Source organism: Engystomops pustulosus, chromosome 5 (genome assembly GCF_040894005.1).
Source record: "Engystomops pustulosus chromosome 5, aEngPut4.maternal, whole genome shotgun sequence".
NCBI classification, from domain to species: Eukaryota; Metazoa; Chordata; class Amphibia; order Anura; family Leptodactylidae; genus Engystomops; species Engystomops pustulosus.
The window spans coordinates 178,474,716-178,490,366 of record NC_092415.1 but is presented as its reverse complement, the minus strand read 5'-3'; the positions used below and the strand labels follow the sequence as shown (position 1 = coordinate 178,490,366).

Here is a 15,651-nt window from a genome sequence, read left to right as displayed (position 1 = left end):
ATGTCTATAGAATTGATCCAGAGATTGAGTCATTCAGAGACTAAAGCCGACCATAGACATTCCATAACCGATAGCCAAAACTTGATTCAGAAAACCCAATACCAAGGTCAAACATCAAACTCAGATGAAAGGAAGACCCCGAAGCCTGATGCTGATATTTCACATCTGAAAATTCAACAAACCAATTCTGGCATCCCCGAGGCTGTGTTTTTTTTACAGGAAAGCAGCGCAGATCAGACCCTGTATAGGGTTACAGCTATACTTTATGGTGTCAAAAGATTTAGGGGGCATTTGCATCACAGGTTTTTTCTGTTGCCTTCTTTTCTTTGCTTAGCATAGTTATCATCAATGATACAACCCTCACATAGATAGTGGATAGATGTTTCCTTGTGACATTACATCGTAATACACAGTATATGGCTGCCCATATAATATATCTACATGACGGAAATTACAGAAACCGCAGTAGACCCCCATTAAATCCATGAAGAACTTCCTCCACAGTCCTCTTCCACTACGGCGGTCAAGAAGACGACCAAATTGGTGCCCATTCAGTATATGTCCTTGAATTGTTTAAACGAAAGGAGGCCCAACCACAATTTTGCTACAGGGCTGAACTTTTCACTTGGCAGAAACTTTAGGTTTACATCATCAAACATACAAATACTTAACATACCCCACTAACAAAAAGTAAATAACAGTAAATGGAACCTGTCGGCAGAAATTGACATTATAAACCTCTACAAATATGTCATCAGGTGGGTTAACACCTCAAATATCATATTTATTTCATGACCCATTTCAAGTAAAATATAAAATTGGTTGTATAAAGTCACGGAGGCGGAGAGTTTAACCTTGAAGTCAAGCTCCGCCCTCTCAGAACTCCCCCTTCACTGTAATTCATGTTCCAGCATCCAGGGCCACCAGCAATGGGCTCTCCTGAAGACTTGTGAATAATGTCACAGAAGAGGTGATGCTCTAGTCAACACAGAACTGCCCTTCGTTTTGTGAATGGTATAGTGTAAACCCTGTACTACTTATATAACATCTTTAATCCACAGGCCTAATTTCTTCCCCATGGATGACAATGTGCCAAGTCATTTAGGTCACATTATTAGGGAAGACTGTGGAACCTCACATGTAGTGGACTGCACTTTCTCCAGTCCTTAAGGGGTATTCCCATCTCTGCATTCACATTTAATTTAATTCATTTGGGTGTTGGATGTTATTTTAAAAAATGTTCCTGTGTGAAGATAATTTGTAATAAATGTAGCCATGTTGTCCCTTCCTCGGATAATACCACCTCACATTTCGGCAGCATGCACTATTGAGTCCTGCCTGACCACATGGCTTCAGCGATCATTACCACAGGACGGCTGTGGGCCCTGCAGCAACTCCTGGACATTTCATATACAAAACCTTTTGTTTCTTTGTGCAATCACTCAGCAGAGGTGGCCGTATCCAAGGACACAGTCTTGTTTCTAAGGGACCATATGACTACATTTATGAGAAGTTATCTTCACACGGGTACATTATTTTTAATAACATCTAATTGAAGAGATGTTTATATATGGCAGATTAATCAAACTGAATGTGAATGCCCAGACGAGAATACCCCTTTAATCACATTGAAGACCTATGGGATGAGCTGAGTCACTATGTAGAGGCTCGTATCTCTATACCCCAGAAACTCAATGACCAGGAGCCCCCTTATAAGAACACTTGGATGTCACTTCAGCAGACAAGTATCTGATTTGCAAACAGCAGGAGAAGTTGGTGTCAACTGTAATTGATGCACAAGGACACATGACAAGTTCTAGAGACATAGACATTTTTTTGTGGGGTATGCTCAGCGTGGTGCGGGCTTTTGTCTCCATGGGTTAAGGAAATCTCCATCACCTGCTCCTTCCCTTATGTCCTACTCTCATGATATAATATCGCAGGATGGAACTTATTAACATGTATTCAGAAACAGATTTAGGCTAAGAATACAAAGCATCAAAGATCATCAGCATTAAAGAGGAATGGAGAAAGCTTACCCGGTGATGAGGTTACATAGGGCGTACTGCGCCGTAAACGAGTGATGGTAAATCTGCAAGAATGAAAATAAATACGTAAGAAACATTGACCAAATACAGCAAGAAATACCCAGCTGAGCGCTTCTGTAGGTCCGGATGGCGGGGGCAATGTCTATGACAGGCAGTGGTTGCTTGTAATGTACATCTACATGGCAGATGTGGACATGTTTTCATCAGGCGGAGGATAGTCAAGTGTGATACTCTCTATAAGATTGGTATATGTTGTGACTGATTAAAGGGTAAACTAACATACTCAATCGTTATAACACAACCTACCCACACATTATAGCATGTAATAACATGTACCAGACAGTCAGATTATCTCCTTCTCATTACAATCCCTGCCCTCCGGCCGACAGGTTCCATGCACTTGTTGACAGTCTCTTGGCAGATGTGGTGAGCAATTTTTGCTCAATATGCAATGTGAAATTGTTCCCACACAGACTTGCATACAAAATCTCGTAAATTCTTAAAAATTGGATTAATAATGGGTGTTCCGCCTATGTAATTTCCCCATTTCTGTATCTGAGGACCCATAATGAACACTCGCCTCTATAACCGAGAACCCAATTAGCCGAGGAAGGTCATGGGAGCTTAATGTCAGGCCCCAATACCTTTCTGGATTTCTCCATTTCCTAATTACACTTCAGCCTTTCAGCACTGTTACTATCAGAGTTGAACCTTGAAATATAGTAGTGTCAGAAGGCTATAATGGTGAAATGACACCGGAATATGATCCGGCGTGGCCTCCTCCATGCCCTCAGTCTCATTAGAGACTGCACCAATTTATCCGGCCTGGGCTCCATGGCCTCCTCCATCTCGCAGGGGCTTGGACAGCTAATTATTATGAAGAACAAGTCTTTATTGGATGTTTTTGACACATATTCTTGCATCTTATGATAGTTGACAGTTTCCTGTAAAAAGCATTAGAACCACTTGTGTTCATTGCTGTGTTGAAGTGAGTAGAGCATAGACCGGCGTATAATACAAAGCTTTTATATTCGCTCCCATTCTCTTCCTGACAACCAAAGTGTTTGCTTTGGCTAATTTCAGAGAGCATGATGCAGTAGGCCCATCACCAATGCCACTCATCCACCAGCGGGGGACTACATTAACTGAGCCCGGGAGACAGGTCTTCCAGGCATGCACAGCAACATCGCGAAAAGGCAGCGAAATCCAATAATTGCATTTATGAGGCGCATTGCTTTTTGTCAAAGCGTAGACATTGTGACCCGTGCGGAAACATTGTGCCGCGTGTTGCTGTAAAAGAGAGAAAATAGGGCACAACATCCGCCACGTAAAGCTGCCTGTCAATCTTAAAACCTAGAAATATGAGAGGAATTAAAAAGTAGGAAAAATCAATATTATTTCATGCAGCGTGCGGCGCAGCGTCCTGATCAGCTCAGCATTCACGCATTTACTTGGGGTTTTTTTTGACACTACATAAAAAAAAATCAAGGAGCATCCTCATACATCATTCCTTTAGAAATTACATTTTTTAATGAGAAAAATCAATCAATTTATATAACCCTTTGATGAGATGAATGTGTAATATTACATTCAAAGTGGACCAGTAACTAGTGATCAGCAGACCCATAACATTCTGTTCGGTACCAAAACTCCAACCAGTAACACAGGATTGGTGCTGTTTAAATGCCCCAGGTAAGGTTGACAGCAGCATTTAAAGGGAACCTGTCAGGGTGATTTGGGAGGCTAAATGACACACAGTACCAGTGGTTTAGTGTCCCAAATCGCCCTGTGTGATTTTTAAGCATTCATAATGGAAATAAAAATAGTTTCATACTCACCTGCTTGTTCTGGCAAGTGAAGCCTGCGTATTACACCCTGCTTCAGTGCGCAAGTGCTGTAGGTACATTACATGCGTAGTGAAGCTGAGATATTGGGGCACATTTACTTACCTGGTCCCTGCACAATCCCCGAGGTGCATTGTGCGCCGGAATGCCCATCTGCCGTGATTAATGAAGTTTGTGCGCCCGATTTCATGCATGTGTCGCTTCCCTGATCAGGTCCGCCGAGTTCACCATCTTCCTCCTGGTGTATGTAAGTGCATTGGATGCGACACAAATTGATTTATTAAATCCTGCGCGTTGTCCGAATCCGTTGGGATCGTCCATCAGACCGCCCCCCGATTTGTGTTGTGTGAAAGCCCATAAGGACCTGTAGTTGGTTTTGGGTCCCAAATCGACCTGACAGGTCCTCTTTAAACTGCTGCAGCCAAACGTGTCGCCATTTTGGGAAAGGTTGTCACTCCTGATGATGTAATCAGGAGTGAAATATCCCTCTATAATTCTTCCTTTTATGTTAAAACTCGACCATTTAACTCCAAAAAATCTTCCAACGCTATATGTAAATATGCCCGAGTCACCTCATACTTTTTCTTTTCTATAAATTCTTTATTTATTGATCGATACCGCGATGATAACAGATATGGGAGGATATTGCAGCCCCAAATGAATCCATAAAACAATTCAAAATCTTATACAGGGTGAGGATCCCATATCTGTCCCCACCCTATATGTTTTCAATTAAAATAAGGTGAGTAGATAGAATAAAGAAAATGTAAAGGGAGAGAAAGACAAGAAAGGGTAAAGAGAGAAGAAAAGAAATACACACACAAAAAACATGTCCTCAAGATCCCAATCAGAGATTAAAATAAGAATTCAAATTCTACATGGTTTCCTTTATGAGATTGCTGGATACTTTGGTAAGTCTGTGATTCTCTGAATTCCCTGAAAACTTTCAATATTTTCAGATCATCTTCCCTTCCCAAGTCACTCCCTACGTCAGTCAGACAGTCGGTTTCCTGAATTGTGGACCAAAAAGTGGAGAGTACAGGACATCATAGTTCTGATATCATTGTAAAAATAAGAATCTTGTCTTCCAAATCACATGAGGAATTTATAAACAAATGTCACCTGCGGAAAAAGATGCAATTCCCGACTATGGGCCACATTTATCACTTTTGTGCACCTAAGTGTAGTAGTTGCGCCTAAATTCTGGCGCACTGTTTTGCCAGAATTATCACAAGCTACAACCATCTGTGATAAGTATATTTTCTGACTCTTATTAATCACTTTACTTTAACACAGTTTAGGCGCAATTTTGGCGCAGTTTCGGCGCAATGTTAGATTCAGGCACTTACATGTGACCCTGCTACAAGCTCCTCTTTGCTTCTCCCACAGCCCAGAATGAAGATAACACTCACAGCAGCACCCAGGTGTATGACACCCTGCACCCAGTGACCTCCTCAGCAGTGGCTTCTCCTGGAGGGGATCCCCCAGTGCTGGTCTCCTGCTGCACCCCTGTAATTCTGCACAGTATCCCCCTCAGATACACTGGTGTCTGAGGGGGATTCTGTGCAGAATTACATGGGGGGACACTTGTATGTCGTATCTGCAACATCCTGCAAACTTCTGCAAAGTTCTTTGCTCTCTTGTTCTGACCTGAGTTTTCAGAATGTTTTGTAAATAGAAGGTGATGAACTGTAAAAAGAGTCTGCAGCTCCTGTCTGCAGAGTATCTCATGTCTGTATGATCTGTTCTAGTGTCTGCAGTGTCTGGCTGAGCTTTGCTGCTAGAAATGAGCTGTTCTGCAAAGGGGCTCAGTGCTTTCTTCTCAGATAACGCCACCTTCGGGCTGGAGTGTTTTTGCGCCCGTTTTTGCGCCTAAATGAAAACATTGCAAGTGATGAATATCATTAGGCGCAGCAAAACATCTGGAATGGTAAAATAGATGAGGGAAAGCTGGTTATTTTTGCTGCGCAGCTAGTTTGGCATTTAATCGCAAAAATGGCGCAAAAACGGTGCGCCTGAATGAAAAGGCGCAAAAACAACAGAAAAAACGAGTGATACATGTGGCCCTATATTTTTAGCTGCTCGTATTTTTCAATTTTGTATCTCTCCAAATTACTATCCTGGTGGAATTTGAAAGATGAGATTCTTATCTTTTCTATGATTCCTAGAGAAGGTTCTAAGTACTACTTAGCCGAAGATTGAGGCATCTGAGGTGATCCTCCCCCTCCAGTCTCTAAAAGTGTCTCATCTCAGGTAAAAAAGTGACTCTTCTCTGTTTATTTGCACATGGCTTTGAAGGATATTTTGTATAGTTAAGCATTGATATTCTACATTAAAAAGGAATTCTAGAAAGGATATTTTGAACCCTACTCGAGGGGGCTAGTAGTTTAATTGGGTAAAATCTAGTAACAGATTCTCTTTAAATGTAATTCTGTCTATAATGATTTTATGATCAGGATGCTTCAGCCTTTTATGAGGCTTAGTAGTTATCACGAATACTGAAGGATTTGGGAATCTGTTTTAATAAAGCGAAAAGGAAAATTAAAACATAATTCTTAGATGCAGATGTAGAGGTGTCTCTGCCCACACTGCAGGAAATCTGAGATGAGAAGAATCTGGGGCCACATGGTGAAAAGGAGCATGGGAGGCAAGTGTTGATTTTATTATTTTTATGGGGCTCCAACAGGGGACATTTTATCAATGGGAGGGAGCACTGCTGGGGGCAATTCACTAATGGGGGAGCACTGCTGGGGACATTTTATTAATGTGGGGGCTCTGCTGGGAAAATTACAGTGGGCACACTGCTGGGGACATTTCAATGGAGGGAGCACTGCTGTCGATATTTCACTAATGAAGGGGGGCTCTGTTTTGGACATTTCATTAATGGGGTACGCTGCTGCGGACATTTCATTGATGAGGGGAGACTGCAGGACATATTTTTGAAGAGTAGAGGCTGCATTTCCCACCCCATCCTTATACTGAAAGCTACTTTTTCCCAGTTTTAGGTACTTCGGTTTATTCTCAGCTTGGCTTATACATGCGTCTATGTGGTATGTATATTTTTATTTATGTCCCCTTTGCTGTAGCCCCTTCTTATCAAGACATTTAAAGGGGGCTACATAAATGGGGCATTTTAGACCAGGGGCTGCAGGAAATGGGACATAATATGGGATTTGGCTAGATATGAAGTATTTGTGGGGTACACCATTTTTTTGCCCAGGGATCATAGTAAGAGGATTACCTGACCCAGTCCCTGGAAAAAAACAATGTTGGATACAGCCAGTCCCTTGGGAACACTGGTTTAAAGCACTTGTCTAGTCACATAGGAACACCTTATGGACCCGCTAAAATGATGCCCCTGCACAATATAATGTGCAGGGGCAGAGGAAGTTTCCGTGAAGCCAAATTACAATTCTGTAATTTTTACTATTGTAGATTTATACCAAACAGACGCTAGAGTGACTCCTTAATAGGATTTGTCAATGTGATTTCCTGTACCATCTGGAAAGCTGAAAAAGGGTTCAAAGATATTTTTTTGTGAATGAAAATAAATACACAAATTAATAAACAAACAAAACTGCTTGTGTAGAACAAACTAACTCTAAGTCACTATCTGGTCTAGTTTTAACATTTGTGCCAGTGTCTTCGTCTGCCCAGAAAATGCAATAGGTCAAGCAAATTTTCTTTTTTTTTGTTTTAGATTCCTTGTGTGAACTGTGCTGTATATTGCTGGCTGTGGTTGAGCCTAATTGCCCCACACCCAGTATCCCTGCAGCTCTGCTCAGGTCCAGCAATAGCTAACTTGCTGTGATGGGCAGAGCCCTGCTCTAGTAAGAGGGGCCTGAAACTCTCCAGTTTCATGTGTATCCAGATCACATATAGTACAATCAATGGATATGTTTTCTGCTGGCTCTATTGTTCGTGTGAGGGGGGCATAGCAGACTGACTCTGTGTTTGTTATAGATGAGATAGCAGAGCTGGAGTGTATCATTGTGTGTTATATCCATCTCATGACTCTGATCTCTCATCTCTCTTTTTCTATGTGTCAGATACTAGTAGACTGTTCAGAAGCTAAATAAAAGTGTAGATAAACCCTTTACCCTGATATTTAAGCACATTTAATAACATACAGGTAGGTTGATTAGATTGTGAGCCCCATGGGGACAGGGACTGATATGGCAAGCTCTGTGCAGCGCTGTGTAATCTGTGTGCGCTATATAAATAAAGGAATTATTATTATTAAAGTAATTTGAGATGGGACTAATTGGATTTTTGTAAATTTGGTAGCGGGATATACTGCTATACTTCTACGACTGTATCATGTTAGGCTCTGTAACCTACCATTACATGCCAGAATTATTTTCTAAAAGTCTCAATAAAGAAAGGGTTAAAAAGATCAAAAAGTAAAATTAAAAGGAGATTGTTTCCATTTGTGACAAGTATATCCAGCAAATTGATATTAACTCTATGTAGAACGGTGCTTTTTCACCCGACTGGTCATTACTATTTTATGATGAAGCATCATATAATATTTACTGCCTTACAAGAGTTTGCTTATTATATAGTGCTGATGTACAGTCCTTGAGCTTACTGAAGCCTGAAATATAAAAGACAAGCAGAATGACAAGTGGCAGGAGTAGAGTAGGCTCCATTACTCCATGCATCACAGTACAAGTCAATATTCAAAGCAGGCAGGTGGATATACAAGTAACACAATCAGCTTTTATGTATAAAAAAGGTCAAAGAAAAATGACACAGTCCAGGTAATGGCAGGACTAAAACATAATGGAAAGTGAGGGAAAGCGCTCCAACAAAAATGGCATGCCACAGTGACGGATGGGAATAAGAAGATGTGGCAGATGTTCTTTATCATAAAACACCTTTAAGGAAAATGTAAGAGATTTTAGAAGACAATAGATAACAGCTCCCATCATCAAAAAGGGCATAAACCCCCAAATTATGCATGGATATGAGAGGATATGATGTCGTACTTGCATGTTCTCTGATTGGCTAGTCTGTATTTTAAATATCTTGTGTCTAGAACTCTCATGTTAGCCATGACAGGGGGGGACACCCTCGAAACGCTTTGATTTTTGTCTAGCCATGATGTTTGAAAAGATGTCTCAATAAAGTAATTCATTTTTATGAAGATTTGTACAAGACCCGTAGCCAGCGGGACTAATCCCATGCACATCTAAATGTGTGATTTTCACCTGGTCTACACCTAACAAGAGGTATCACAAGGAAATGGGAAACTAACCTTGGCTGTTTCATTGTCTACGGATAAACACCCAAATACCTTTCCATAGTAAATTCCGCCCCTAGTGCCTCCAGGTGGAAAGTACAAGCTGTTGCAAGGTTATGTACAAGATAGGTTCTTTAAGTTTATATTTAAAGAGAACCCTTCATTGTCCCTCTACATGCCTGTAAACTTAAGCAATGAGCTAGTAAAGCTGTATGCAAATGACCTGTGAGATGTCCAATGAGTTATTAGCATATTCAAGCTTATTCATGAGCGGGAGGTACAGCCACTGAAAGCCTGCATAATAATGTGAGGTATAATGGTGTAATGTCTCCTCCATGTGCTTCCTGGTGCTGGCGCCCCCTGCAGCCTGTGTGTGTATGAAATATCCCTATACAGATGACTGACAGCCTGTATAATGATGTGACGCTCCTGGTGCTGGTGCCCCCTGCAGCCTGTGTGTATGAGATCCTCCTATACACATGACTGTCAGCCTGTATGTGTATGAAATATCCCTATACAGATGACTGACAGCCTGTATAATGATGTGACGCTCCTGGTGCTGGTGCCCCCTGCAGCCTGTGTGTATGAGATCCTCCTATACACATGACTGTCAGCCTGTATAATGATGTGTGAGGTATAATGATGTAAGGCTGTATAATGATGTGCTTCCTGGTGCTGGTGCCCCCTGCAGCCTGTGTATGAGATACTCCTATACACATGACTGACAGCCTGTATTATGGTGTGAGGTATAATGGTGTAATGGCTCCTCCGTGTGCTTCCTGGTGCTGGTGCCCCCTGCAGCCTGTGTGTGTATGAGATACTCCTATACACATGACTGACAGCCTGTATAATGATGTGATGCTCCTGGTGCTGGCGCCCCCTTCAGCCTGTGTGTATGAGATACTCCTATACACATGACTGACAGCCTGTATAATGATGTGAGGTATAATGGTGTAATGGCTCCTCCATGTGCTTCCTGGTGCTGGCGCCACTTGCAGCCTGTGTGTATGACATACTCCTATACACATGGCTGACAGCCTGTATAATGATGTGATGCTCCTGGTGCTGGCGCCCCCTTCAGCCTGTGTATGAGATACTCCTATACACATGACAGCCTGTATAATGATTTGAGGTATAATGTGCTTCCTGGTGCTGATCATTGCAGTCTGGGACTTAGATACTGGTTTAGATATTGAATTACAAAGAAGTGGATTTCCTTCAGTGGTCCTTCAGGGACCACCTGTATAAGACCCATAAGTCCAGCTGTGAGCCATTAACAGGCCTTGTAACATAACTTAGATATAAAATGTCTTGTTTGGGGATCATCCCAGTCAGTTTCTCTATTCATCTCTATGGGGTGTAATGGGTTTTGATAGTATCTGTCATTTGTTTTTTTATATCCAGAGAGCATCACCATTGGTCACAGTGGTAGAGTAGTCGGTCTGTAACTTGGTGTTGTCTGTAGTTGGGGGTCATTAAAGGAAATCTACCACTTAGTAATGCAGTGTCTAAAAAACTAAAATGCTATTTAGGGTTTAGATACGGCTGCTGGATCGTATTTCTTTAGGCATAAATGCATATAGTTAGCCCAAAAAACGTATTTAGATGTAATATTCAAATTAGGTTCATGTGCTCCATCCTCTGGCACTATCTGCTCTTCTTTTAGCTTCTTATGCCCTTGTGTTTACAAGAAAAAGACTTTTAAAATTATGCAAATGAGCCAGAGAGGCTCCAGTCTCCATAGGTGTTAATGGAACCTGGAGCCCCTCCGGCTCATTTGCATAACCTTAAATGTCTTTAAAAAAAAAAAAAAACCAGGGCAAAGAAAGCTTAAAGAAGAACATATCCTGATAGAGGGGGCACACACCAGTATGTCAATGAGCTTGGCTTACAATCCTTTATCCTGTTGGTAAATATCCTTAAAAAAATGTGACACTTTAGCAAGGAAGAACAGTTCCAAACTATTCCTCAATGCTATGTAACTCCTTTTGGGGGAAGTGATCGCTGCTAATGATGATAGTTATAAACCCCCTTTAGAACCTCTGCCATTCATTTACAGCACAGCATCATGAGGACTCCATACAGGGAGGGTGTCTGCTGTATTACATAGTCCCCCATTAATACCTGCAGTGCTGGCATGGAAAGATCCCTTTTTGCACCCTGCCCAGTGAGTGCCAATCTACCTTCTTCCTTTTCCTACATTATCGTAGGTCTTATGAGGGACCAGAGTATTGTACACAATAAAGAAGAATGGGCCCAGCTTTATTTGAAGTGTGTAGAACCTATTTAAATATTGTTTTTCTCAGTTTTCTTTGGTATTAATTATTCATTTCTATTTCTGTGTTGGTTCATGCACATCTGTTCTGTGGACTTTGTATGAAATGGTTTACATAGTACAGTTGATATTGAGCAGCGCAGTTCTCCCTGTTGTCTGCTAGATGGCGCTGCTCTCTGTATTTGCATACCAGGGTCTGATGAGCTTTAATAAAGTGCAATTTTCCAAAGATATCACAGGGGTTCAGGCCCAACACAAAACTTTCTACTTACCGATTTGACATTAAATGCGAGGAGAACGTACTTCATGTCCGGAGACACATCATACTTGCTGACCTTAAAAGTGTCCTGGAAACAAAAAAAAGGTAATGTTATACAATTGACTGCAATAACAATACATAAAAGGTTCTACAATGCGTCAGTCACAGGTGTCTGTGAACACAATACCACCTACCTGCCGTATAATATTGTGTACACAGTGACCCCTACCCACCACCATGTACTAAGAAACCTGTACACACTGGGGCACTTTTATTTTACTTCTTTTTGGCTCCTGATCTATGATGGATCTAGTTCTGCCTTAGTAAATGTGCTTTGGAATTGTCGCATGTCCGATTCATTTGAGCCTAAATTAGCGCCAAATTTGGCGCAAATTGTTAGATCTTATTTGTGAGCAATGATGAAAGGAGACGGAGGAAAGGTGAACGTTCAGGGCTTCATCTCTGCACCAAAAAAACTATCATTGTGATGTAACTGCAGGGACTAAAAGTTACAGATTAGAGATGAGCGAGCACTAAAATGCTCGGGTGCTCGTTATTCGAGACAAACTTTTCCAGATGCTCGAGTGCTCGTCTCGAATAACGAGCCCCATTGAAGTCAATGGGAGACCCGAGCATTTTTTTAATAAAACTGAACAGTAAAAGAACAGTGCAAAAAAAAAAAAATTCCAGATGTTTGCAGATGTTTTACTTGTAAGAACACATTGAAATAACACTATTCTTCACTTTCCAGGTGTTCGCGCGTGTCTCCCGCTAAGTTAGGAGATGTGCACGAACATCTGAAATGTGAAGAATAGTGTTCTTTCAATGTGTTCTGCACTTAAATGCTCCTGTGTTCACTGTTTTTAATGTTTTCATTCTATTCTTCACATTGCAGGTGTGCGCGCGTATCTCCAGATAGGTTCGGAGATACGCGCGCACAGCTGCAAAGTGAAGAATAGAATTAAAACATTAAAAACAGTGAATACAGGACCATTTAAGTGCAGAACACATTGAAAGAACACTATTCTTCACATTCCAGATGTTCCGAACATCTCCTAAATTAGCGGGAGACACGCGCGAACACCTGCAAAGTGAAGAATAGTGTTATTTCAATGTGTTCTTACAAGTAAAACATCTGCAAACATGTGTAATATTTTTTTTTTACAATAAAAATACTTTTATTCAATTTATTTTATTAATTTACTGCTCGATCTCGAGCCGGCGAGATACTCGTCCGAGTAACGAGCCGGTCCGAGTATGCTAATACTCGACCGAGCAGTATACTCGGACGAGTATACTCGCTCATCTCTATTACAGATATGTAAAAAAAAAAAAAAAAAAAATTCTTACTGAAATGAGTCTTTGCCTTTTTTATTATAATTTACATGAAATGGAGTCTGATAATATTCTCAGATCTGTACAATAAGACAATAATCACTCACAGAGATGATCCTACTATAGAAAGTGATGAAGTCGTTACTGGAGAAATTGTACATTTTAAAACTGCTCCGAAGTATTTTCCATGTTGCAAGGAGGGAATTCTTCATTTGGGAACCTAAAATGTATGTTTTTAGTAATGAAAAGGGAAGTTTTTGGAAGTGCACCTGCAAATTTTAGGCGCAAATTTGTGATAGATCCCGTGCAAACATCTGTACAGGCAATCCCCGGGTTACATACAAGATAGGGTCTGTAGGTTTGTTCTTAAGTTGAATTTGTATGTAAGTCGAAACTGTATATTTTATCATTGTAACCCCAGCTAGAATTTTTTTGGTCTCTGTGACAATTGGATTTTAAAAATGTTGGGTTGTCATAGGAATCAGGATTAACACTAAAGCTTCATTACAGACACAATTGATAACTGTTACAGCTGATCATTGTAGCCTAGGACTGAAGTACAATAAATTACCAATATCCAGAGGTCCGTTTGTAACTAGGGGTCGTATGTAAGTCGAGTGTTCTTAAGTAGGGGACCGCCTGTATAGGACGCACTCACTATGTCAGATAAGGCGCAGGGACTCAAAACCACTAAGTGACGAACTTTGCCGTGCGCCAGAAAATGGCGCATAAATGCGCCAAATTAACGAGATGCACCAGATTTTTGCGCTAAAAGACACTCAAAACAGTCTAACAGACTATGATTAATGTCCACCATTGTTGAAGGGGTTTAGAAGTTGGTAGATTTGCTTTTTGTTGACCGGATAATGCACCAAAAATTGCGCTAAAAAATTGTCAGGAATTTACATGTGCAACAAAAGTGTCAGGATTCTAAAGCTGCGCCCAAACTAAACCATAAAAAAAAAGATGCAAGTTTTGGAAAATGTAGGTTTTTTTAACAAAAAACAGGCGCAAAACCATTAATAAATGTGCCCCAATGTGCTGACACTTCACTCAATCGAAATGATGAAGCAGATGTATTTAAGTCTTCCGTTTTTTGCGGGGTTTGGGGCTTTTTGAACAGTTCTGCTATAAGATGTTTTCCTTAAGATAAATTGTGCTCTTTTCTGAGCAATTTGTTACACCATTTCTGAAATTTGGTAATGTACTTGAGGTCCTCTTCCCTTGACCTGCTGGTCCTGCACTCCTTTGTTGGAGCTTAATAAACACAGTCCTGCCTTAGACCATAGATAGATAGATAGATATAGGCAGTCCCCGGGTTACGTACAAGATAGGGACTGGGGGCTTGTACTTAAGTTGAATTTGTATGTAAGTCGGAACTGGTATACCCGCAATCACTGGCTTGCAGTTCTTCCTGTGCAAGCCCTCCGCCCACTGACTGGTAACTAAGGAAGCTAATGCATCCTTGCCGGCAAACCTCTGATACTGCCGGCATGTACTTACTGCATCTGTATGCTATCCCCGGCATCTCCGTGACCGCTCCCTCTTTTCGCTCTCTGCCCAATGAGGAGGCAACATTAAATATTGCTGTACAGTACTTAAAACAAGCCACAGTGATGCCGGGGATCACATACGGGTTGCCGATCTATGCAGTAAGTACGGGAAGTAGTTACCTGCAAGCTCCGGCTGTGCCTAGAAGTCCTCCCCCCACTGACTTGTAACTAAGGAAGCGTGAGATCGCATCCTTAGTTACCTGATCCGCGGCATCTCCAGCAAGCTCCTGCTCTCAGATCTTCCTGTGGACTGCCTAGAAGCCCTCCGTCCACTGACTTGTAACTAAGGAAGCGTGAGATCGCATCCTTAGTTACCTGATCCCCGGCATCTCCGTGTCCGCGCTTCAGCGCGGAAGTGCAATGCGCATGCGCAAGGTGCCGAGAGTCCCGTTCGTATCTACGGGTTGTATGTATCTCGGAACGTCGTAAGTCGGGGACTGCCTGTAGATAGATAGATAGATAGATAGATAGATAGATAGATAGATAGATATCAGATAGATATATATGAGATAGATAGATAGATAGATATGAGATAGATAGATAGATAGATAGATAGATAGATAGATAGATAGATGATAGATAGATAGATATGAGATAGATAGATAGATAGAAAATAGATAAATAGAAAATAGATAAATAGATAGATGATAGTTAGAGAACTGTGTCTTGATAGGTGATAGATAATAAATATATGTGGGATAGACAGACACTGTACAGTAAAGGTATTATAAAGAGTTTAGATGGACAGACAGTATTTAAAATAGATGGATGTACGGATAGGTGGATAGATAGATGATAAATAGAGAAATAGATAGATAATAGATATGCAAATCCATTACTTGGATAAATGAAAGAAAGATGGATAGATAGAATGTGAAACGATGGCAGCACTCCATTTTTCTTATATTATTTAATATATATTGCCTTGCCGTGCTACTCCCTTTTGCTGCTGTGGATTTTTCTAGATTGATAGATAATTAGATGATAGAGAGATAGTTAGATAATACATATGAGAGATTAGATAGATGGATTTCTATCCAGGGGACGCTCCATATGCACCAGTGTCCTCGTTTACAAACATGTTCAGGCTGA

General features: G+C 41.0%; 1 protein-coding gene across 5 annotated transcripts in view; it reads right to left on the bottom strand.

Moving 5' to 3' along the window:
* DPP6 (dipeptidyl peptidase like 6) overlaps window positions 1–15,651 on the bottom strand; it is a 1,159,861-nt gene that overhangs the window by 155,034 nt on the left and 989,176 nt on the right. For all 5 annotated transcript variants that reach the window (XM_072153926.1, XM_072153928.1, XM_072153925.1 and 2 more), the window contains 2 exons: window positions 11,685–11,759; window positions 2,040–2,092 (listed from right to left, as the gene is read on the bottom strand). In XM_072153926.1, coding sequence (XP_072010027.1) covers window positions 2,040–2,092; window positions 11,685–11,759 — 128 coding nt within the window. The remainder of the gene's footprint in view (window positions 1–2,039; window positions 2,093–11,684; window positions 11,760–15,651) is intronic.